Source organism: Nicotiana tabacum, chromosome 10 (assembly GCF_000715075.1).
Source record: "Nicotiana tabacum cultivar K326 chromosome 10, ASM71507v2, whole genome shotgun sequence".
Lineage (NCBI taxonomy): Eukaryota > Viridiplantae > Streptophyta > Magnoliopsida > Solanales > Solanaceae > Nicotiana > Nicotiana tabacum.
Window position 1 is genome coordinate 61,490,249 of NC_134089.1, and position 25,275 is coordinate 61,515,523.

A 25,275-nucleotide genomic window follows, 5' to 3' on the forward strand; every position below is an offset into this window, starting at 1 on the left:
CAAATTTAGAAAGGGGTCATTCTTTTTGGAACGGACCAAAGAAAATAGGTTCACATAAACTGGAACAGAGGGAGTATATATTTTGTGATGTTCAATATTATTACCTTGATTTAAGTATACTTATATTAAATAGAAGCTTTAATGTATTTGTGATTTTATTTTACATATTAATCAAGTAAAATCAAAAAACATAATTAAGTTTTTTATAATAAATATTTAAAAAATTTAAATGATACTAATTGTAAAGCGAATATTTAGATGTTTTTTTCTTCATAATTTGACACTCAAAATCACTTTTTGAAAAGATTGGCTAAACAAAACCATTCCTCTAGTACTTAGTAAGTGCTTTTCAAATGGATTGGCCACATACAAACTACTATTCTCCCCAAGTACTTCTTTGACAATCCATTTTGGCAAAAGTGTTTCTCAAAATAAGCAGGTTTTGGAAGATTGACCAAATGTGCGTTTACTGGTTTTTGTGTATTGCTTGCTTTCAGCTTATGTATGTGTTTGACTATAAGGTGATTTGAATTTTCATAATTTCCAATTGCTAAGTCAATATTTTTCTTTCTGTTCGTGTATAATGGAAAAGCTTGTTAGTATCTTGTGGAACTGTCTAACTGATGAATCTTCTTCCCCTGGCTGTAGCTCTTTTGGCGTACTAGGCATATCGGATATCTGGTGGAATCAATTATGATCTTGGAATTTGGTTTGGCAGTACGAAGGTTAGAAGATTTAAATTTTTATATGGCTTCTAAATTACATTTGCTATCCCATTGGTCAGATGTATATCTTTCTTGAATACAACAAAAAAATAAAGACATGTTAACTGATGTATGGCTTACACGAAATGTGTAAATATTGTAGACTTGACTAATGGATCCTGTTCTTGATTTTCTTACTAATTTTGAGGGTCATGAGATCTAGTAAGGAACTTTGATTTTATGCACATTTTTGCTGATCTATATGTTTTATTAACCAGCAGACCTTGGTCACTCTTGAATATTTACATTTAAAATAGAGTAGTATGATTTTCATCTGCTTATAAGTTTGAAAAAATGCTCTCAAAAGCGAGTCACTAGGATAGAGTCCAAAACCTCTTTCAAGTGAGTTGTGCCTACTGTGAGATGTCCCTATTGTGAGATGTCTGGTTGCGTGGATTAACTTAGTTTTTTATCCGTTTCCTTGGTGATTGTTTTAAAACTTCATTTTCTTTCTTTTTATCATGGATAACATCATCTAGTCCAATATTGGTGATAAGTCTTTCCATATTACAGAGAACAAAGATAGAGCAGAGATTTGGTATGAGTGGGTGGAGCGAAAGACAAATTTCATGAGGACTGTGGATATGTGAACTCTTGCATATCACTTCAGAAGGGAAGGAGAATGATATCAGGAGATGGAAGTGTCGCGGTCATGTCTTTAGTTTTTATTGTGCCAAAAAGTACAATGACTATGGCTGGTTCATTAGTGTTGTCGCAGTGCAAGGAATACGTAGAGCAGTTACAATTCTTCCAGGTATCCAACTGAGGCAGAAGAAATGGTGGAGCATTGTCCAAGTAGTTGGTGGACAATATGGATGAAAAGGAACCGTAGATGCTTTGAAGATAGATTTAGTTCTGAATAGAAGATCAAGATGAACGTATATTTTTGTTTCACTTTTGGTGTAAAGAGGCTCTCGTAGAAGATGTAGAGTCTATAGTGGACATCATTGGGGCCTTGTAACTACCAGAAGACTAGGTTTTTGCTCTTTTTGGGGGTCCTGTGATTTGCTGTAATCTCTTAGGACGAAGAAGATGCCCGAAGAATGAAGCTGGAGCATGATGATTCCGTCGTACATGAACAAGTGTGATATCCGGAATTACAACAACTATAGAGGTATCAAGTTGTTTAGCCATACCTTGAAAATTTGGGAGAGGGTGGTGGAAGCGAGGGTGAGGAGGAGTGTGTCTATTTTCGAGAATCAGTTCGGATTCATGTCGGGGCGTTCAGCTGCCGAAACCTTTCACCTTGTAAGGAGATTAGTAGAGCAGCAGAGGGAAAGGAAGAGGACTTGCATATGGTATTTATTGATTTAGAAAAGGCATGTGACAAAGTTCCTAGGAGGTGGTATGAAGATGTTTGGAAGCTAAATGAGTTCTTGTTGCTTACATTACGGTGATTAAGGACATGTATGATGGAGTTGAGACACGAGTGAGGACAATGAGAGGAGACTCAGAACACTTTCCTATGGTGATGGGGTTATGCCAGGGATTAGCCCTTAGCCCGTTTTTATTTGCCTTGACGATTGATGCACTGACACGTCACATTCGAGGAGAGGTGCCATGGTGTATGCTATTTGCAGATGACATTGTATTGATTGATGAGGCTTGGACAGGGTTAACGCGAGCTTGGAGGTTTAGAGAGACACTGGAGTCTAAAGGTTTCAATTTGAGCAGGATCAAGACTGAATACGTGGAGTGCAAATTCAATGATGTGACTCATGATGAGGATATGGACGTGAGGCTTGATACACAAGTCATCTCCAAGAGAGGAAGTTTCAAGTACCTTGGGTCAGTAATCCAAGGGAATGTTGAGATTGACGAGGATGTCACACATCGTATCGGAGGTAGGTGGATGAAATAGAGGCTCGCATCCGATGTTCTGTGTGATAAGAATGTGCCACCTAAACTCATAGGTAAGTTATACAGAGTGGTGGTTCGGCAGACTATATTGTATGGGGTTGTTTGTTGCTAGTCAAGAACTCCCATGTCCAGAAGATGAAGGTAGCAGAAATGAGGATATTGAGATGGATTTGCGGTACTAAACTAGATAAAATTAGGAACGAAGATATTCGGGACAAGGTGGGCGTAGTCCCCATGGAGGACTAGATGCGGAAAGCGAGGCTTAGATGACTCGGACACGTGAAGAGGAGGGGCGCAGATGCCCTTGTAAGGAGGTGTGAGAAGTTGGCATCGATGGGCCTGAGGAGAGGTAGAGGTAGGGCAAAGAAGTATTGGGGGGAGGTGATTAGACAGGACATGACGCTGCTTCAACTTACCAAGAACATAACTCTTGATAGGGGAGTGTGGAGGTTGAAAATTAGAGTAGAAGGGTAGTAGGCAGTCGTGAGCCATGCCTTTTCTTTTTTAGATTTCTATTACTACCTGCTGTTTCTCTCGCCTCGATTTTCTTGTTATCTGCTTCTTTTTGCATCTTTTCTTGAGCCGAGTGTCTATCGAAAACCACCTCTCTACCTTCTCAAGGTAGGGGTAAGGTGTGCACACACACTACCCTCCCCAGATCCTACTTGTGGGATTATACTGTTGTTGTTGTTGTCTTAGCACAATCTTTGTGGTAAGGGTTACTGTATCTTATATATAACTTATGTTACCTTCTCCAAAAAAAAAAAAAAAAATAGAATGGTCAAATGAGGATTTTCATGTAACCAATCTGGACCTTTTTAGGATTGAGACATACAACAGAATGGTCAAACTTAATGAGGCGCATCAATGCTACTTATGCTTGAATACTTATGTGTTGTACAAAAGAATACTTATGTGTTGGATTTGAATGGATTGGGTTGTTTGGTATCTTCTTGTGTAGTGAAGAGAGGTAAAAGTAAGAGTGGTTTTTCTTGAGATCAGCAATGCTACTTATGCTAGATATAACTGAGTTGTCCTTGAAGTCTGAATTTTTGCAACTCAAGAAAGGAAAGTCTGTGAAGGATACAAAGGGTATAGTGAAAGTTGCCCAAGGAAACATGGAATTTGGTGCTAAGGTGCTAATATTCATGTAGGTCAAAAACTAGATCCAAACTTGATTTTAGCAGATACCTGGGAGAGATGGTCTGTTAGAACCATAAACATGTACCATTTTACTGATTCTTTTGTGCAATTATACAGTCTGGTTAAGATGCCATTGCCAATTCTTAGAGTGTGCTACTTGGTTTCCAAACTATATTTCCTGTTTTCGAGAGAATAGCTGGTTTTGATTTTGAAACCAAACAACAATTTTTTTTTTTAAACGTGGGAAACCAAAACATTTTTTTATTTTATTTTTTATGTACAGTAGTTTCTAGGGGAAAAAAGCGAAAAAAGGCAAATGGATGTATTCTAATAATAGAACAACCCCTTTTCTACTTAAGCTGTTCTTTAATTTTCTAAATCTGTTTTTTCTTAAGTAATTCAGATTCTCATAATTAGTGGTGGCAAAATGGATAAAAGAAAACAGTTATCCACCCATATGATCCATTAAAAAATGGGTTTAATTTTTTAAAATGGATAATGAACTTTTTAAAAACGGGTCAAATATGGAAAGAATTATATTATCCACTTAGAAAATAAATAACCAATGGATACCTAATGAGTTTAATTTTTACATTTGTAAAGCCTCAAATTGGGGGTTCCTCAAGTTTGGGAGACTAGGAATTTCTCCAAAAAGTGATCATATTCAAGAAGCCATGGATAGTATGGATATCTATATTATCCGCCGGTTAACCCATTTTTATCCGTATTAAATATGGGTCGGTCGGATAATTTATCCGTTTTTGCATGACCTGTTTTCGACCCGTCCCATATCCGACCCGACCTGCTCGTTTGCCACCACTACTCATAATTATGTCTATTTCTGTCTATTAACCTTTTCTTTAGCCATTTTATTGCATAAAGGCCCAATTCTTTCAGAAGCAAATGTAAAATACATAAATTTTTTCCAACGACCAAAACCAAACTAAAAAGAAGCCTATTTCCCAATTCAAATGCCACCTTTACATTGGGTTTCTGTATCCATCTACATTAGGAACTTGCTGTAATGCAATATTCAAGTGTCAAATACATCACGAGTGACGTATATGTTTGCATACTTGCATTGTGGAATAAGTCTTTTCAATCATTCGAGAAAGTTAATCTTTTGAACTTCAGCTATAGTTTTTTTCTGAAACTGGTAAAGTAGTGATATTACAAAAGTCAACAGCCAAGCACTAAGACGGTGCTTGTGAGTTACAAGATTTGAGAACCCCCCTACAAAAACAATAAAAGAAAGGGATCCTGTACTGAGTTGATGAACTCTATCATGCCGTCTTCATCATTACATCATGAGTGTTGCAACAGAACGGCAAAAACCAGAAACATTTGTACTTTAGAAACTCTACTGGGTTGCTTTTTCCTTCAAAGCACTTGGAATTCCTTTCTTCCCATGATACCCAGCAGACACAAGCTGGCATTGTGTTCCATATTCTTTTCAAAGATTTTCTAATACCACCATAATCTCAACTGAACAACAAATCTTTCACGGAGCAAGGCATCACACTGCGCAGTGCATAAAAGGATGATTGCTGTTCTCTTTCTCCTTGTACAAATCTGCTGCATATCATCATTTCCAGTCGCTTCAGGTTGATTCAAGTGAGAGAAGCCTTGTGTGTAACTAGCCACATAAAACATGCCTCAGCTATATTCTTACTTACAAAAAAACTGCAAGAGTAAATCAATTTTTTGGTGTATCTGGACGGAAAGAAATCAGAGGTGTTTTGATGGCATCTCAGCTTCAACCTACTCCCTCAAGACTATTTGCTTAGTTAATCTATTTAGCTGGATTCATCTTTCCCCTGTAACTAGTGCAGGCCACCTTGTGGATTTCATTAGCTCCCTGTTCTTAGCATAAATTTTTGTACTGGAGCTAGTTATCTACCTTTTTGTATCTTTTGCATCTTCTGGATGCCTATTCATGAATCACCCTTACTTCATCAAAAAAAAAAAAAAACTGCAAGAGTAAATAAAAATAGATGCTTTTGAAAAGGAAATAGTACTCCATCCCATTTTATGTGACGGTTTTCAACTTTATGATGTTAATTTGACTTTTAATTATAATCGAAGAAAATATAAAAGCAATGGGTGAAAAGTTAGTATGATGAAGAAAACCTATCAAAGTTTTAAGATTTGAATTGTTGAAAGTACTGGAGTTGTATGGAAAAGGAATCGTAACCGTGTGATGGACTCGCAGACCTAACAAGTTGGTCTTAGGGAAGATTTTTTAAGATAACCAGTTGAGAAAAATGAAGGTTAGTGCAGATTAAGAGAGGACGGCCCACCGAGAATGATTCCTTAATGTTCTTTGTTCTTGTTACACAATTGGCACATGTTCAAAACTACTGCAGGAAACATGAAGCTTATATTTCTGTACTTTACCTATCTTTTTCCTTTTACTTTGGAAATAAATTTTACTATTACTTTTCTACCAATAGAGTTACTGCTATTAATTCATATGCTATAATAACTTCAGTTCCTTATCATATAACTAGAGAACTGTGCTGATGTGAATTCTGATAATCCTTCATGATACATTGTATATTTTTAGTGCTTAGCTTCTCTTGAAATGTTGTTTTTTCCCTGACAAATTATCTATGATGCATGGTTGACAGACATATTTGGCAGTACAAGATTTTACTGTTGCATTTGTACTCTCACTGGAGTTCTCTTCCATTGGCTTATGAATGGTAAGATCATTTTTTCTCATTGTTCACCAGAAATCTGTACATTACATGTTTGTGATATGTTCTATTTCTGTCATTGGGAAATCAATCTTTGGGATTACCATTTTTGAAGCTTCCATGTTTCTTGTATGATAACAGTTCTCCTCTTCCTATTTAGGTATAAAACACTGGACGTCAAGAACATATTGTTGGAAAGTGTATCGCACCATATTTTGCCACAGATGTTATCATCGCCATTGTGGGCTGATTCAACAGATATTTTGAGGGATTATCTAAGATTTATGGATGATCACTTCAGAGAATCTGCTGATCTTACATTTCTTGCATATCGTCATCGGAGTTACTCTAAAGTAAGTTTGTGACCTACGAAAATCATTCCTTCGGTGTTTGTAGTGCTAAATTTACCGTCTCAATTCAAGCTGGGTTAGCGTGGGTTTCGTGGAAATACAACGGATCTCGGCTTTAAGAAAATGCTTTTCTTTTGTAATATGGATTCTCTACCAGTGGAAACTAAATGGTTGCAAGATTTATCCAACATTATTTATAAAATAAAAATATTAGCGAGACATTATTTATAAAATGAAAATATTACCAAAAATTTGAAATCAATTGATGATGTATTCCAAGCTCCCAGAATGCGCAGAAGTTTCATGCAATTTACACCATATCTGTACGCCCATATTGGCAGATTCTAGTTCGTGCATTGTGCTGTTAAATCATAGCTTTATATCAATTGTGTCTTTGATAGGTAGATGAACAAATGCTAGGCTTTGCTGCATGATGCAGGAGTACCTATCATGAGAAAATCTAATTCTTTCACAGAAATATAGAAATTTGTCCCTTATTTTCTTGCTTCAATGTCGGAAGTAGCCTTTTAACTGAAGGTCAACCTGATGGAGGTAAACGGATAATCAGTGAACTTGTGAACTACCTTTTTCCTTAAATGGCACATGAGTTCTCTTACCTCTATTTGTATAGTCTGCATCTTCTCCCAAAGTAAGTAAAATAAGGTTAAGTTGTTTTTAGTAGTTCTGGGAGTATTTTCGCATAGAAGGGGTTTAATAATTTCTCTTTCCACTGTATTGTCAACCTTTCCTCTGGCTATAGCAACTGAGGAGAAAGGCTAACAGGAAGTACTTTTCACTATATTTGGACACCTTAGCTCTTGTGATGCGAGTTCCGAGAGGGTATTGATGGAACAAATATTTATTTTCTTCTTAGAGGCTCACAATGCTTATTATAACTAAATTGTTCTCTTTTTAATATCATTTCAAATGGTTCCTTTCTTTGAACAAAAGAATAATTTAATAAAGCATTCAGTAAATAGGCATAATGGTAACAATATTTTCATTTGTAAATTTTCTAGGTTATTGAGTTTGTTCAGTTCAAGGAGCGATTGCAACAATCTAGCCAGTACATGATGGCAAAGATTGAAAAAAGCATTCTGCAGTTAAAGCAGAAAGCAAATAACATCGAAGAAGAGGAGGTAACCTTTTTTCCATGTCACTTTAGGTTTTTCTTCTGAACACTTCTTTGTTGCACGTTTATAACTGCAATGCCTTTGAAAACCATTTTAGCCCTGGGGTATTTGACATCTATTTCACCTTATCTTGAGATACCCGTTGATTCGATAAAGTGCAACAATAGATAGATCCATCAAACTTGAAATACTTTGTCAAAAAAGAACAATATGCATACATTCTTTTCTTCCCCTTTAACTCTTTCTTTTGTTATCTTTTCAATTTAGCTTCACGAATTGATTAGATAATATAATTTAATAAATGGGCGTATGGTTCCTTATTTTTTACTTTTATCTCCAATTGTATAAAAAGAGCTTATGGTCGAGTTGGTCAAAAGCTATTGGTTTTAGGAGAGCACTTGTTTTCAGAAGTAATGTGGAGTTATGATCTAATAAAAGAAGAAAGTCAAAGGGATTAATGTGCTATATGGCTGTTAATTTTGATGGATTTTTACAGACTTTTCCCAATAAGTTTTGGGGGTAGTATATATATTTGGGAGGTAAGGAGATATATTTTGCTTCCCTAACTAAAAGCTCCACCAAAAAAAACTAAAAGCTCTACAAAAGGAGGGGGGGTATTTGAATTGTATTTAACTGTTTAATATTTCAGTGACGGATTTTCTTTTTGGGATTTCTTAGGGCATTCTAGAAAGCTTGAAACATGGAGTTCAGTTTCTTGAACTCTCAGATGAAATTGGAAGCAAATCATTGACCTTCAATGAAGAATTGCAGTTGCGGCCCTGGTGGACGCCAACTTGTGACAAAAATTATCTCTTAGGTTGGTATATGATGCACCTGATCGTATGATTTTGACAACTTTATTATTTGTATCATGCAGGTAGAACTTTTGTCTTTCCACATAGTTTGCTGCATACATACTGTCTTAAAAAATGATTGCTTTTCTTTGTGTGCAGAGCCATTTGAAGGATCATCTTATTGCACTCAAGAGACCTTGGTACGAATTTTTGTCTTCAATATTGCATACACTAATGATGTTTATTCAAGGGGGATGTATGAGGAAGAGTTCAATTCAAGATAAAAATTTATAAACTTCCGTTTCAAGATTAATTACATTGTAACTTAAAAATGAACTTTGACGCAAAATCTTCCTTAAGCATTACTCGTCCTTGTACGATGGGTTGGAGACGGTCCTCATTAATTCTAGCAGCAGTATACTTGCCATTATGCGTTCTTTCACTCTTTGGGATCAATATTTCCTTGATAAAAGTTAAACTTGACCTGCTTTCTTTTTCTAATAGCGGGTTCTTTGTTTTCAAGTTGCTAAGTCATACCATGAAAATTTGGGAGAAGGTGGTGGAAGTTAAGGTGAGGAGTAGTGTATCTATATTCGAGAATCACTTCAGATTCATGCTAGGGCGATCGACCACAGAAGCCATTCACCTTATTAGGAGACTAGTGGAGCAGTATAGGGATAGGAAGAAGAACTTGCACATGATGTTTATTAACCTAGAAAAAGCTTATGAAGGTTCCGAGGGAGATTCTTTAGAGGTGTTTGGAGGTTAGATGTTTGTCCGTAGCTTATACTAGGGTGATCCAGGATATGTATGATGGCGTTAATACCTCGGCTAGGACGGTGGGAGGATACTCGGAACACTTCCCTGTCGCGGTGGGCTTGCATCAGGGATCCGTGCGTAGCCCGTTTTTATTTGCCTTGGTGACTGATGTTCTGACGCGACACATTCAAGAGGAGGTGCGATGGTGCATGTTATTTGCGGATGATATAGTACTAATTGACGAGACGCGAGGTGGTGTTAACACGAGGGTGGAGGTTTGGAGACAGACCCTGGAGTCAAAAGGTTTGAAGATAAGCAGGACTAAAACAGAGTACTTAGAATGCAAGTTCAACAACGTGACCCATGATGCGGACGTGGAAGTGAAGCTGGATTCACAAGTCATACCTAAGAATGGGAGTTTCAAGTACCCCGAATGTATTATCCAAGGTAATGGTGAGATTGACGAGGATGTCACACAGCGTATTAGAGTGGGATGGATGAAATGGAGGCTCGCTTTCTGGGTTTTGTGTGATAAGAAGGTGCCACCAAGACTTAAGGGTAAGTTTTAGAGAGTGGTGATTAGACCTACTATGTTATATGGGATAAGAGTGTTGGCATGTTAAGAAAACCCATGTCCAGAAGATGGAAGTGACAGAAATGAGGATGCTGAGATGGATGTGTGGGCATACCAGGTTAGATAAGAGAAGGAATGTTGTTATTCGGGAAAAGGTAGGAGTGACACCCGTAGAGGACAAGATGAGGGAAGCTAGATTGAGATGGAACATGCATGTGAAGAGGAGGTGCATAGATGCCCCAGTGAGGATGTTTGAGAGGTTGGCTATGGGGGCTGAAGAGAGGTAGAAGTAAGCCCAAGAAGTATTGGGGTGAGGTGATTAGGCGTGACATGACGCTACTTCAGCTAACTAAGGACATGACCCTTGATAGAAAGGTATGGAGGTTGAGAATTAGGGTAGAAGGGTAGTGGTTAAGCGGTAGTGTCTTATTTATATGCCGATACTATTAGCGTTAGTCTCGTATTTTCATTTCTTCGTATCCGCATATTTCTTTTTGTTAGTTTTTTAAAAGATGGGGCAGCAAAAAGATTAAAAGTATTGATTGAAAATGTCTCTAAATTATTTTATTAAGTGTGAGAATGCACAGGAGAAAATATTATTGATACTATTCTCATATGTTAAACATGATACAATGAGCCCTATATATATAATAACATGTCCTACTCCTAATACATATGGGATTGGGGTTATTTACTACTATTTACATAATTATTCTAACACTCCCCTCAAGTTGGTGCATATAAATCATATGTACCGAGCTTGTTACATATGTAGTTAATACGAAGACCAGTGAGGGACTTGGTGAAAATATCTGCAAGCTGATCATTCGACTTCACAAACTTTGTAGCAATATCTCCCGAGAGTATCTTTTCTCTGACAAAGTTACAGTCAATCTCAATGTGTTTAGTTCTCTCATGGAACACTGGATTTGACGCAATATGAAGAGCAGCTTGATTATCACACACAAGTCCCATCTGACTAATCTCACCAAATTTCAACTCCTTGAGCAACTGTTTGATCCAAAATAGCTCGCATGTCGCCATAGCCATTGCTCGATATTCTACTTCGGCACTAGACCGAGCAACCACATTCTGTTTCTTGCTCTTCCAAGACACCAAATTTCCTCCTAATATCCAGACGTAGAACGTCTATCAGAAGGTGATCTTGCCCAATCAGCATCTGAGTATCCAATGATTTGCTCATGACCTCGATCCTCAAACAATAAACCTTTGCCTGGAGCTGATTTTATATACCGAAGAATGCGAATAACTGCATCCCAATGACTATCACACGGAGAATCCATAAACTGACTCACAATACTCACATGGAAGGAAATGTCAGGTCTTGTCACTGTAAGGTAATTTAATTTACCAACCAACTACCTATATCTTGCAGGATCGCTAATAGGCTTCCCCTGTCCTGGCAGAAGTTTAGAATTCGGTTCCATCGGAGTGTCAACAAGTCTACAACCTGTCATTCTTGTCTCCTCAAGAATATTTAAGGCATACTTCCGTTGTGAGATCACAATACCTGAGCTAGACTGAGCGACCTCAATACCCAGAAAATACTTTAGTTTGCCCAGGTCCTTAGTCTGAAAGTGTTGAGAGAGATGTTGCTTCAATTTAGTAATACCATCCTGATCATTGCCGGTAATAACAATATCATCAATATAGACCACCAGATAAATATAGAGACTCGAAGCAGAGTGCCGATAAAACACAGAGTGATCAGCTTCACTCCGAGTCATGCCAAACTCCTGGATAACTCTGCTGAACTTACCAAACCAGGCTCGAGGAGACTGCTTTAGACCATAAAGTGACCGGCACAAGCGACATACAAGGCCACGAGAATCCCCCTAAGCAACAAACCCAGGTGGTTGCTCCATATAAACTTCATCCTCAAGGTCACCGCGTAAAAAGGCATTCTTAATGTCCAGCTGATAGAGAGGCCAATGGCGAACAACAGCCATGGATAGAAAAAGGCGGACTAATGCTGCCTTAGCCACGGGAGAGAAAGTATCACTGTAAATGAGCCCAAATATCTGAGTATATCCCTTGGAAACAAGACGGGCCTTAAGGCGATCAATCTTGCCATCTGGACCAACCTTGACTGCATATACCCAGCGACAACCAACAGTAGATTTACCTGAAGGAAGAGGAACGATCTCCCAAGTACCACTCGTATGTAAAGCCGACATCTCGTCAGTCATAGCCTGTCGCCATCCTGGATGAGACAATGCTTCACCTGTAGACTTAGGGATAGAAACAGAGGACAAAGAAGATATAAAAGCATAATAGGGTGATAACAAACGATGATAACTTAAACCGACATAATGGGGATTAGTATTAAGGGTGGTCCGTATACCTTTTCGAAGTGCAATCGGTGTACTAGGAAGAGACAAGTCCGCAGTAGGAGCAGGGTCAGGTGCAGGACGTGAATCAGCTGGGCACAGCCTGATGCTAGGTGCGGACGACAATGATACGTCAAGAGTGGTGTTCCTATGGCGGGGAGTCTAGGAGGAGCCACATTGGACTCCCCAACGGTTGGAATGGGTAAAACTTCTGTGGCGGAATGTGAAGGAGGAGCTATAGTAAACTCCTTAAAGGTTGGTATAGGTAAGACCTTAGATATATCAAGGTGGTCAGAATGGTCAGAAGAGGTAAAGAAAGGTTTAGACTCAAAAAATATGACGTTAGATGATATAAAGTACCTACGAAGATCAAGTGAGTAACAACGATATCCCTTCTGAACACGAGAATAACCAAGGAAGACACACTTGAGAGCACGAGGAGCTAATTTATCTTTCCTAGGGGCTAAGTTATGAACGAAACAAGTGCTCCCAAAAACACAAGGGGGAACAGAGTATAAGGGTGACATGGGAAACAATACTGCATATGGAATCTGATTCTGGATGGGAGAGAAATGCATTCGATTAACCAAATAACAAGCTATGAGAACTGCATCGCCCAAAAAACGCAACGGAACATGAGATTCAATGAGAAATGTGCGAGCAGTCTCAATGATGTGCCTATTCTCTCTCTGCAACCCCATTTTACTGAGGGGTATAAGGACAAGAGGTCTGATGAATAATTCCTTGAGAAGTCATAAACTACTGAAATTGAGAGGATAAATATTCTAAGGCATTATCACTGCGAAAAGTGCGAATAGAAACACCAAATTGATTTTTAATTTCAGCACAAAAATTCTGGAATATAGAAAACAACTCAGAACGATCTTTCATTAAGAAAATCCAAGTACATCTTGAATGATCATCAATGAAACTAACAAAATAACGAAATCCCAAGGTTGAACTGACTCTACTAGGACCCCATATATCAGAATGAACTAAAGAAAAAACAGACTCTGCATGACTCTCAATACTATGAGGAAAAGATGCTCGGGTATGTTTCCCGAGCTGACATGACTCACACTCTAATGTAGATAAACTAGACAAACTAGGCACCATCTTCTGAAGCTTGGATAAGCTTGGATGTCCTAAACGTCTGTGAATTAGGTCCGGAGGATTTGTAACTAGACATGCCTTGGAGGAATTGAGTGAGTTAAGGTAGTAAAGGCCTTCTAATTCAAGTTCCTGTTCCAATCGTCTGTCCCGTACTGCGGTCCTGCATAATAAAAGAATCATCAATAAAATATATACCACAATGGAGGGCACGAGTCAAACAACTAACAGATGCAAGATTAAAAGGACAGCCAAGGACATAAAGAACAGAATCTAGAGTGACAGAGGGGAGGGGATTCGCTTGTCTAACTCCTTTTGCTTTAGTTTGAGACCCATTGGCTAAAGTAACAGTGGGAAGAGACTGTGAATACACAATATCTGACAAAAGTGATTTATTACCAGAGATATGATCAGAAGCGGCTGAGTCCACAACCCATTGTCCAAAAGTACTAGACTAGAAAACACAAGCAAAAGAATTACCAGCAACAGAAGTATCAGTCTGAGCAACAGAGGCTACTTGTGGAGATGTCTGCTTACTTGCTCGATACTGAAGGAACTCATTATACTCCCCTTTAGATAAAGAAAATCCCTGGTTACCTGTAGTCTTGGTCTGAGCAACATAAGCATTTTTGGGTGGACGACCATATAAAGAATAACACACATCACAAGTGTGTCCAAGCTTACGACAATAAGAGCACTTGGGTCTAGATCTTCCAAAACGACCTCCTTCTTGTCTATTCTCCATAGTTTGAGATACCCGATTGTCCACTGACTGGGATACGAGGACAGATGAGTCAAGTGTCTATGATGAGCTCACTGGGTGACTTGGTGTGCAGCAAGGCGAAGTAATCGAGAGAATAATTCATCAACTGTGGGGATAGTCGGACTAGCCAAAATCTGGTCACGTACTGAATCAAGGTCATTAGGGAGTCCAGTGAGTGTAAGAACTAGAAACATCTTCTGTCGTTGCTCTTGTTGCTTTTCAATACTAGCAGAAACTGGCATCAACGTCTCAAATTCTTCCATGACTGCCTGTACTTGTCCCAAGTAAGTACACATAACCAATTCCTGTTTCTTCAAGCTTGTCATTCACGATATTACATCATAGAAACGAGATATGTCATTAGTGTATAAATTACGAGCCTTTTCCCAAACTAAATAACATGTCTGGAATGGATGGAACAAGGGCATCAACTTGGAATCAATAGATCGCCACATGATACTACATAATTGAGCATCGACCTTCTCCCAAAGTGTTTTGGCCTTTTCATCACCTTCGCTAGCCTTTTTTGTTAAATGATCTTGAACTCCTTGATCTTTACACCACAACTCGACAGACGAAGCCCAAGCTAAGTAGTTTGAACTTCCCATTAAAGGTTTTGAGGTAATCTTAACACCGGAACTGCCGGAACCCGGGGTTTTATACCCGAAAACATCGACTCCCAAAGACATCGTTGGATTGAAGTGAGGTCTATAAAATTATCACCAAATAACAGAAAGAATCAATTGAAAACTCGGTGAAACAGATGAAGGAGACACTGTTTTTGCCGGAAAGTTACTGTAGCTGTTGGAAAAAATTAGTGTAGTCGTCGGAAAAACTCAAAGTGGTCAGAATTTGGTTTGAACTAGATGGGTAGGCTCGGAATTATGAGGAGAACAAGCTGTCCTGAAGAAACTTTTTCAAAATCTGACTGGAAGAGGTCACATGCGCCGACGCGTGTGACAGATGCGCCGCTGGAAGCAGATCTCCGACAGGCGCATGGGGGCGCGTGGGTGAGTATTTTCTAGGGGTGTCAATGGTTCGGGTCGGCCGGTTCTTTTATAAAATTTATACCATACTCATATTTCGGTTATTCTATTATGTATAACCAAAATTAAACTTTTTGAAACCGTCCCAATCATGTCGGTTTCTCTTCGGTATCGGTACGGTTCGGTTAATTTTCGATATTTGTTAAATGTCATATAAAGGTCACTAGTAAAAGTAGAATGCAATAACATACATATTTTTATAGGACTTAGAAAAACTCTCCAGAAAGTTTTGCTATTTAAATGGTGATGAATTATGAAAACATGAAAGATGACCAAAGTATAAATTCATCAACTACTCTACCGCTGCGTAAAAGAAACCACGCAAAGACAAAGAAAAGATAAACCACACAAGTAGAAAGATATTAACCTAGTTGGAACTCAAGAATAAAGTATATAGAAGATTAAATATTCAAAAAGATAAATAGAAATCATACGAAAGGAAACATATTCAATACATTGTAGTTTGCTACTCATAATTCGTTAGAATACTTTGTGTCTTGCTAGTGAATATGCTGGAAATAATTTAGTTTCAGTAGGAGTAGCATAATAGGATTGGGAATTAGGATTTTGATCTTAATTACTTGTTGGCTTGTAACCATTTTCATAATTCCAAGACCCAAGGAAAAATTTAGTACTTTATTATTTTTGAACTTAATATATAAATATATTTTTCATATGTAAATTTATTCGGTACGATTCAGTATTTTTTCGGTTTATTTCCATAAAATAAAAAACCTACCCTAATTATCGGTACGATTGTAGATTTATATAAAAGCCTACGGTTTTATTAAAAAAACCTAAAAATCGGTTCGGTGCGGTACGGTTCGGTTAGTTTAGTCGGTTTTTAAATATCCATTGACACCCCTAGTATTTTTCGGTGATTTTTTCTGGGGTTTGGTCCGATCTCTCTTGGGAACATTTTGGTAGTGTTGGATTTTGCACAACACTGATAGAAATTGATGTGATTACGGGCAACCTTCTAAGTCGCTAGAAAATTGCACGACGACGAGGTCTTTCTTCCCGGAAGTCGCTGGAATGATGCACAACGATAGGTTTCTCACTAAAGCTCTGATACCATGTGAGAATGCACGGGAGAAAGTATTATTGATACTATTCTCATATGTTAAACATGATACAATGAGCCCTATATATACATAACATGTCTTAGTCCTAATACATATGAGATTAGGGTTATTTACTCCTATTTACATAACTATTCTAACATTAAGCATAACAAGATTTTAAATAGCCAATTAGGAACAAAAAATTCACATAATTTAAAATTCAAAAAACCTAAAATATCTTAACTAACTTAAACAATCTAATAAAAATTTATAATTGAAATTCATCCTAAAACTAAGCAACTTATTCTGCTAAAAACGTTACTGCAGTAACTAAAAGCAACAAAATTTCAACACTTTTACTATATGTCGTTTCTTTCGCTTCGACTATTATATCACCTTTATTCGCTATGGTTACTAGTTTTTTTTGAACACAACACACGAATATATTATATTACTTAAAGCAAAAAACTACATAGACATAGTAGATGTTTTTAGGGCATTACTATTGCCCATAGTTGCCAAATAGTTACAAACACTAGTAGAAATATTCTTAAAACTATTACAAACACCATGCTTGTTCTTGATCACTTCTTGTTCAACAAAATAGGGTGGACATGCATGGTAAAAACACTTTGTAGAGGGTGGGCTCTTGATAGCTTCCATGGCCAGCATATGTGCCACCTCATTTCCTTCCCTGAAATTATGCTTCAGGTGTGGGAACTTCAATTGGTGCATTAACCATCTGCGTTCAGAAACAATGTTAGAGAAGTTATAGCTATCCTCATATATAAGCTTGATGACATCCGTATAGTCAGTTTCAATTTCCAGATTTAGGAAGTTCATTTCTTTAGCAATTTTTAATCCTTCTAGCAATGCCATCAACTATGCATGTGTAGGAGAAATTGCTTGGCTTGCTTTGTGGAATCCCACAATCCAGTCTCCATTGCTATTTCAGAATGCACCACCAAGCCCAGCTACATTATTGTTGCTGAGGGTTGAATTTTCTTTTAATGGTCCCGGAGTTTGTTTGTGTTTGGCTGTTTGCAGCTGATATGGAGAGTGTTGCACATGCATTGACTTAAATTTATAGCATGTATAATTGGATTTTGCTTTGTCAGTTACAGTTGAAATAGCATGGCAATAGTTCAACCACTGAAGCAGTCTCATTAAGTTTTCAGTTCTATTGTAATTGGAACCAGATTCGGGTAGGTATCATGACTTCTGAGACTTCTAAACTCCATTGTCTATCTAAGTTGCTCGGACACGGGTGCGGATCTAGAGGTCGGATCCTTCTAGATGTAAATTTTAAAATAGGGAATACGGATCCCAGTACGGATACGAGTGCGAGATCTGGCTAAAAATAATTCAAAAATATATATATATAAAAATATCTCTAAATTATGAGAAATTTTGTGGAACACTTACGTATAGCTTGTCAAGTATGGATTTCTTTTTTATTCTCACGTTGTAGATAAGTAAAGGATTGATCTCTTAGATAAGGTATGCTATTTTCTTCAAATTTATAATGTACATCAGGTGCTAACTAAGGAAAGAAATAAAAGAGATTCCTACAAATCTGCTATCTATATGTGGGTTATGTACACTACTAAGAAACAGTCTATTCTCATTGTGTAAAGTGTCTAGGTTCATTCTGTAACACTCCCCCTCAAGCTGGAGCATATATATTGATCATCCCAAGCTTGTTACAAAGGTAATCAACTCGAGTGCCATTCAATGCTTTAGTGAACAAATCAGCTAGCTGCTCTCCTTTCTTCAAGTAGCCAGTAGAAATGAAGTTATCCTGAATCTTCTCACGAATAAAATGACAGTCAACTTCAATATGTTTGGTTCTTTCATGATACACTGGATTTGAGGCAATATGGAGTGCAACTTAATTATCACACCAGAGTTTTGATGGAGTAGGATACTTCAACCCAATTTCAGTTAAAAGGTGATGTATCCACATTATCTCACATGTTGATTGTGCCATAGCTCCATACTCGGATTCTGCACTGGACCTAGATACAACATTTTGTTTCTTACTTCTCCATGATACCAAGTTTCCACCAACAAATACACAGTAACCAGTAGTAGATCTTCTATCAATCTTGGATCCAGCCCAATTTGCATCGGCAAAACAATCAATGCGAGAATGACCGTGATTGCTGTATAATATGCCAAGTCCAAGAGCTCCTTTTAAGTAACATAGGATCTGCTCCAAAGCCTCCCAATGTTTAACTGTGGGCGCGGACATGAACTGACTAACCATACTCACTGCAAAAGCAATATCTGGACGAGTCACAGTAAGATAGTTTAATCTCCCAACTAACCTCCTGTATCTATCTGGATCATTAAATGGATCGCCATCATCTTTCATAAGATGCAAATTAGGAACCATTGGAGTACTGCAAGGCTTGGCAGCCAGCTTACCAATTTTTGCTAGTAAGTCAAGAATATACTTTCTCTGAGATAGAAAAATTCCCTTCTTGCTTCTAGTTATTTCTACTCCCAAGAAGTATTTCAGTTGTCCCAAGTCTTTTGTATGAAACTTAGTATGTGAGAAAGACTTGAGAGAAGAGATTCCTACATAATCACTCCCTGTGATTACAATGCCATCCACATATACAACAAGGAGAATAGATTCAGCTGTTGATTGCTTGTAGAAGACAGAATGATCACATTTGCTCTTTTTCAGTCCAAATTCTTGAACTGCTTCACTAAATTTACCAAACCAAGCCCGGGGACTCTGCTTCAAGCCATATAAAGATTTCTTCAAATGGCAGACCTTGCCATACTCCCCCTGAGTAACAAAACCAGGTGGTTGCTCCATATATACCTCTTCATGGAGATCATCATGAAGAAAAACATTCTTAATATCCAATTTATGCAAAGGCCAATTCCCAGAAGCAGCTGGAGAAATGAACAAGCGGACAGAAGTAAGTTTGGCAACCGGAGAGAAGGTGTCTGAATAATCCACCCCATAAGTCTGAGCATACCCCTTAGCCACAAGTCTGTCCTTAAGTCTCGCCACAGAGCCATCAGGATTAACTTTAACCGTGAAGACCCACTTGCATCCCACTGCTTTCTTTCCACGGGGTAAATCCACTAAATCCCAAGTGTGGTTTTTCTCTAAGGCATGTATTTCTTTAAGCATTGCTTCAGACCATCCAGGATGATTCAAAGCTTCCTTCACCGTTTTGGGTATAGAAACAGAGTCTAGAGACATAATCAAAGATCTAGATGCAGGAGACAAGTGGTCGTAGGAAACAAAATTAGCAATAGAATATGTGGATTTGCAAGTACGTATACCTTTGCGAAGAGCAATTGGAAGGTCAAGGTCTTCTTGAGGGTCGGGTGGAGGCAAATCTGATGATGAAGGAACTGATGACGAAGGAATTGGTGCGGAACATGTATCATTCGTCTGTTGCCTCCGCGAGTAAACTTGAGCAATTGGCGGTCTTGCTAACACAGTTGGAGCAGGTGCTGAAGGCAGAATAATGGATTGGTGCTCGATAGAACTAGGAGATGGAGGAACATCATCTCGTTGTTCTGTCAAAGTACGAGTAGCCTGATATACTAGCCACTCTTCTTCCTCCCCCTGACTTGTAGAAATGGGAGGTGCATAGATGAATGGTGTAGTATCTGAAAGTACCACATCAATTGATACCAAATATTTGCCAAGTTCAGTAGAATAACACCGATACCCCTTCTGAAGGCGAGAATAGCCAAGGAAAACACACTTTAGTACCTTGGGATCCATCTTGGTAACAGATAGTCGAACATTTCGAACATAACATGTGCTTCCAAATACCTTAGATTCCACCGGAAATAATGCCTTGTTTGGAAAAAGGATACTGTGAGGCACATTACCACCAAGCACAGTAGACGACATGCGATTAATCAGAAAACAAGCCATAGAGACCGCATCAGCCCAGAACTGTTTAGGAACCTTCATTTGGAACAAAAGTGCCCGAGTTGTCTCAAGTAGATGCCTATTCTTCGTCTCAGCAACTCCATTTTGAGGGGGTGTATCAACACATGAAGACTGATGTAGTATACCATGTTGTCTCATGTACGACTGAAATAACTCTGACATGTATTCTTTAGCATTATCACTCCTTAGAATACGCATCAAAGCGTTAAATTGAGTTTTGACTTCAGCACAGAAGGCAGAAAAACACTTCAGAGCGGTTCTTCATAAAGTAAATCCAAGTCATTCGAGAAAAATTATCTACAAAGATGACAAAATACTTATACCCAGTTTTGGAAACAACGGGACATGGTCCCCAAATATCAGAATGAACTAACTCAAAAGCTGACTCAACTCGTTTATTAACCCTTGGACTTAACGAGATGCGATAGTGTTTTGCAAATTGACATGACTCACAATCCAATGAAGAAATATTCTGAAACTGAGGACAAAGCTTCTTCAACAAAGGTAGAAAGGGGTGTCCCAATCGACAATGTGCTTCAAAGGGAGACACAACACTAGAGCATGCAATAGACCGTGACTCCCATTCATCAAGGATGTAGAGATCACCAGATAAATATTCTTTACCAATAACCTGTTTTGTTGTAAGATCTGGAAACAAACAATGATCTGGAAAGAATGCAACAGAACAATTAAGGTCTTTAGTGATTTTACTAACAGAAATCAAGTTAAAGGCCAAGTTTGGTAGACTTAATACAGATGACAGGGTAATAGAGGAAGTTGGTTTAACAGTCCCAGATCCAACACTGTTACAAGTTGATCCATCAGCTACAGTAATTGGAGAGGGTGCTTTATGTGAGCGAAAGCTAGAAAAAATATTTGGATTACCTGTCATGTGATTTGTGGCACCTGGATCGATCACCCATTTATTGGAAGAGGTGATAAGACATGTTTTATCTGACCCAACAAAGGCAGTAACTGAAGAAGATTCCTTAACTGATTTATGATTTTGAAGGAACTTTAGAAACTCATCCGAAACCAAGATTGCTGGACTAGGAGTTGTTGCATTATTATTCTTTACCATCATGTTTTCCTTTGAATAACAAACCGATTAAATTAACAGAGGTCCCCAAAGCTAAAAGATACTAAAACAGATCTCTGGTAAACACGAAGTCAACAATCTATTTAACAGAACTCCACTCCAATAATCCACTCAACCAAATCAGAGAACCAAACAAATTTGTCCCCAAAATCAAATATAATCAGAGACCAACAAAGTTTTTGATAAGGGAAGACCCAACAGATAATATCAAGTCTCAAATTGTAATAAAGCGTCTTACAAGGAAGACCCAACAAATACCAATTCACAAAACAAGCAATCAGATGCAAAAATATTGTTCCACGACTACTTCAGTATCCAAAAACAAACCAAACAGTTGAAGAACTCAAACCTGACCTAAATTGATGTAATACAACCTTGTCCGAGTCTGTTCTTCACGAAAATAAGCTTCTGTTATCAGAGGATAACCATCAATCGATCGAAAATAATCAAGCTGATCTCGGAGAACAAAGCTGGACAGAGAATGGACCACACACGCACCTCACGTTCTACCTGAAAGTTTTGGTCAACTCCGGCGAAGCCATAAATGTGGCTCCGATACCATGTAATTAACAAGATATGGAAGAATCAAATTGGTATGTTATTCCATGTAGTGATACATATATATACATGTACATCAGGTACTAACTAAGGAAAGAAATAAAAGAGATTCCTACAAATCTGCTATCTATATATGGGTTATGTACACTACTAAGAAATAGTCTATGTTCATTGTGTAAAATGTCTAGGTTCATTCTATAACAATTTTCATGGTCGTAGATAAGTAAATGATTGATTTCCTAGCTAAGGTATGCTATTTTCTTCAAATTTACCCTACTTTTGGTTCTGTTTCCGAGAATCAAATTGTATCTCGTCTCAAATTTTTCCATTCGTCGTGGTCAAAGTACCCAAAATTGTTTGACCAGATCCGGTACGGATCCCCACACCCACACCCATACTAGTGTCGTGTCGACACGAGTGCGGCACCTAAGCTGCCGTGTCGGAGCAACTTAGTCTGAGACTATGTCCTTTTCAATTTTCTTATTATTAATGGTTTTGATAATTTCTATGTATGAAATTCATGTAGAACCTAAGCTTGCGGAAGGAAATTTCTCACTTTATTATTGTTGTACTCTTTCGTTGTAGCATGATCAAATCAAACAGTCTCAAGCTAAAGTGGTTAAAACAATTGAGAAGAGATCCCTTTTACCACGAATGGTGTATCTGTCTATTCAATGTGCTTCATCATCTTTCAAGGAAAGTGTTGAAGCAAATGGTGTGGTCTTTGACCCTAAACTATCATCAGAGCTGAGATTGTTACTCGACCGGTATGCCAATATCTTGGGATTCTCCTTCCAGGATGCTGTAGGGCTGGCTTTTGATATTTCGAGTGGCCTTAAGGACTCAGAGGTAAATTCTTCTCTCTTCGTACTGTGGATGCTTCCAAAGCTATACTTTTTTAGCATGTGGAGTACTTTTCATTTATTGTTTCTTGCTTTAATTTTTATATTTACATGCATGCTTATCGAGCAATTATGGTGAATTTTGTTATTTTGCATCTCTCCCACATTTGTTGTAATGGCTGGGATAATTTTTAAGGAGACGTGGAATTCTTAACTGTACAGGTTAAACAATAGAATTCGGGCATGTCACTTAAGAAATGGACAAATTGCATTTCTGCATTCGTCAAATTAAATTTTCAGAAGTTACAACTAGCGAGATTTCAAAGCGTCTCTTGGGCATTGAATAACCTTTGTTATTTATTTTGGTGATACTTTTACTTTTAGGAACAATATTTTCATTTTATGACGAACAAAAGCTAGAATTTTAGTCCTATATCATATGCATCTTTAACATTTTATTTTTCAGGTATTTTCATGGTAGATGTTAGAAAGATAATTTGCATTATGCTTGATTGAGGATTGGAGTAAACCAGAAATTTAGTTGTTTTGAAGTATGTCTTCGGTGTATGCTCTTGGGAGCATCAAGGCAGAGAAACTGAATTAGACTCTAATACTTGAGAATTCAAACTTAAATTCTGAGGATAAATCTCACTTAAAGCTGGTATTATGTTGCAGTTTTATATGGACCATGAAAAACACCTAGATGTAGATCATATTCAACCTGATTTTTAGCTATGCTTAGCGCTGCATGTGGGTAATTAGTTTACTCAAGGTGATCAAATTTGTGAGAGAGAAGCGTCCTGTTACACGAAGCAAAGTTTGTGGATTTAGGTTGCTGAACCCTTTGTAATTCAAAGTTGCAATGAATGCATGAGAATTTGCATATTGTTCCAGATGTACAGTTGAAGTATAAGAGAAAAGAACTAAATATATCAATTCTAAGAGAATCATTATGTAGTGCTTGAAGGATTTAACAATTAACTCTTCAATGCAGCTCAAAACTATCTTGCACTTACAAGTATATTTCTGTCTGGTGTCAACTGTCAAGCTGTCAGTTTTGTGATGAACTAAGTTTTTATAGATTTTTGCTACTTCAATACAGGCATGGAGCTGCAATCTGATTGATTGGATGAACTTTCTTGTGTTTTTAAATGCTTGGAATCTTTATTCTCATGAAGTAGATGGAGATTCAAATAGGCATGGTACATGGCTAATTGTGAATTCAATATTGAAGAAATATATCCTGGATAAAGTCGGATCAATGGGACCACTGGAATCCTCACCTGGATGTGATCTTCCTAATCTGGTGCTTTTAGTGACAGAACCTATAGCTTGGCATATACTGGTGATTCAGTCTTGTGCCAGATCGTTAGTGCCTTCAGGAAAGAGAAAAAAGAAAGGAGGACCTGCAGAGAACTTTAACGTTCAGCTGTCTCAAGAATTACAAGAGTCGATTCTGTCTGTATGCGAGACTATAGAGCTGGTCAGGCAATGGCTTAACCAACAAATTATCAAGTCAGACGATTACAAATCGGAAAGCATACTTTCATCACTCCTAGAAGATAAAGAGGAGGGACCCGGGAAGGTCTACCGAGTTCTTGAATCTTTAACTTCCTCGACAAGTGATGTGGATTTTGGGGATCGGATCACTCGAGCATTGCAGTCCTGGAGTGCAACCGTTATTTCTAGAAAAATCATTTGTAGTCAGCGCACTGCATTATCTAATTTCCTGAAAATTTGTGATTCAAAAATCAAATCATTACAGGCGTTGAAAGCTCATTTATAGGTGGAGAAATAGTGAATTCTCTGTGTGTTGTGAGGACTGATTGTTCCGAGTGATATTTTTGCTTCTCTAGGCACTGTTTTTTCACCAAATTTTCTTCAGTTTTAATAGTGGTCAGATGTAACAGGGACAAGCACCAGGCTGGTATCTCACTCAATGTTGCATAAAGTTGTATTCCGTTCAAAATTTTCCTTCCAGGTTTCGGTTCTGCTCAACTATATAGAATAAACATGAAATTCATTTTCCGAGTTTCTCATTCGTTTTGCCGGCTTGTAATATTTGAAATAGAGATTTTTTTGTATATTGCTGTTACCTATTGATTCTGGTCTCTTAGTTCTTGGAAAAAGGAAAAAAAAAGGGATAATATCATAGGACCTCCCTCACGATTCACTCCACCATACTGCCCTCTCGTGTTTTATGATATTACGCCTATTTTCCTTATTTTAAATTTTTTGTGACAATTCTGTTTACATGTAATTTGACTAATTACCCTTTGTAATTGTATACGGGTAAAATCGGAGATAATGAGCATCCTGATTTTTCGGCGAACGAAGAAAGGACTTAACTGTGTGTAGTCGAGATCGAAGTCGGGAGCTGCCCGTATCAAAGCTTGAACAAAACACCTGCCCTCGGAGCCAAGAGATCATGT

The 25,275-nt window shown here is 37.9% G+C and overlaps 1 protein-coding gene across 2 annotated transcripts in view; it reads left to right on the top strand.

Annotated features, from left to right (window-relative positions):
• The window catches only part of LOC107776854 (N-terminal acetyltransferase B complex auxiliary subunit NAA25), a 51,635-nt gene extending 26,694 nt beyond the window's left edge, over nucleotides 1-24,941 (top strand). The window contains exons 11-18 of one of the 2 annotated variants that reach the window (XM_075222908.1): nucleotides 649-725; nucleotides 6,398-6,472; nucleotides 6,627-6,819; nucleotides 7,836-7,955; nucleotides 8,628-8,766; nucleotides 8,903-8,943; nucleotides 22,587-22,850; nucleotides 23,925-24,941. In XM_075222908.1, coding sequence (XP_075079009.1) covers nucleotides 649-725; nucleotides 6,398-6,472; nucleotides 6,627-6,819; nucleotides 7,836-7,955; nucleotides 8,628-8,766; nucleotides 8,903-8,943; nucleotides 22,587-22,850; nucleotides 23,925-24,629 — 1,614 coding nt within the window. In that variant the 3' untranslated portion in view covers nucleotides 24,630-24,941. The remainder of the gene's footprint in view (nucleotides 1-648; nucleotides 726-6,397; nucleotides 6,473-6,626; nucleotides 6,820-7,835; nucleotides 7,956-8,627; nucleotides 8,767-8,902; nucleotides 8,944-22,586; nucleotides 22,851-23,924) is intronic. The other variant, XM_075222909.1, reaches the window with a different exon arrangement.
• The last annotated feature ends 334 nt before the right edge of the window (nucleotides 24,942-25,275 follow it).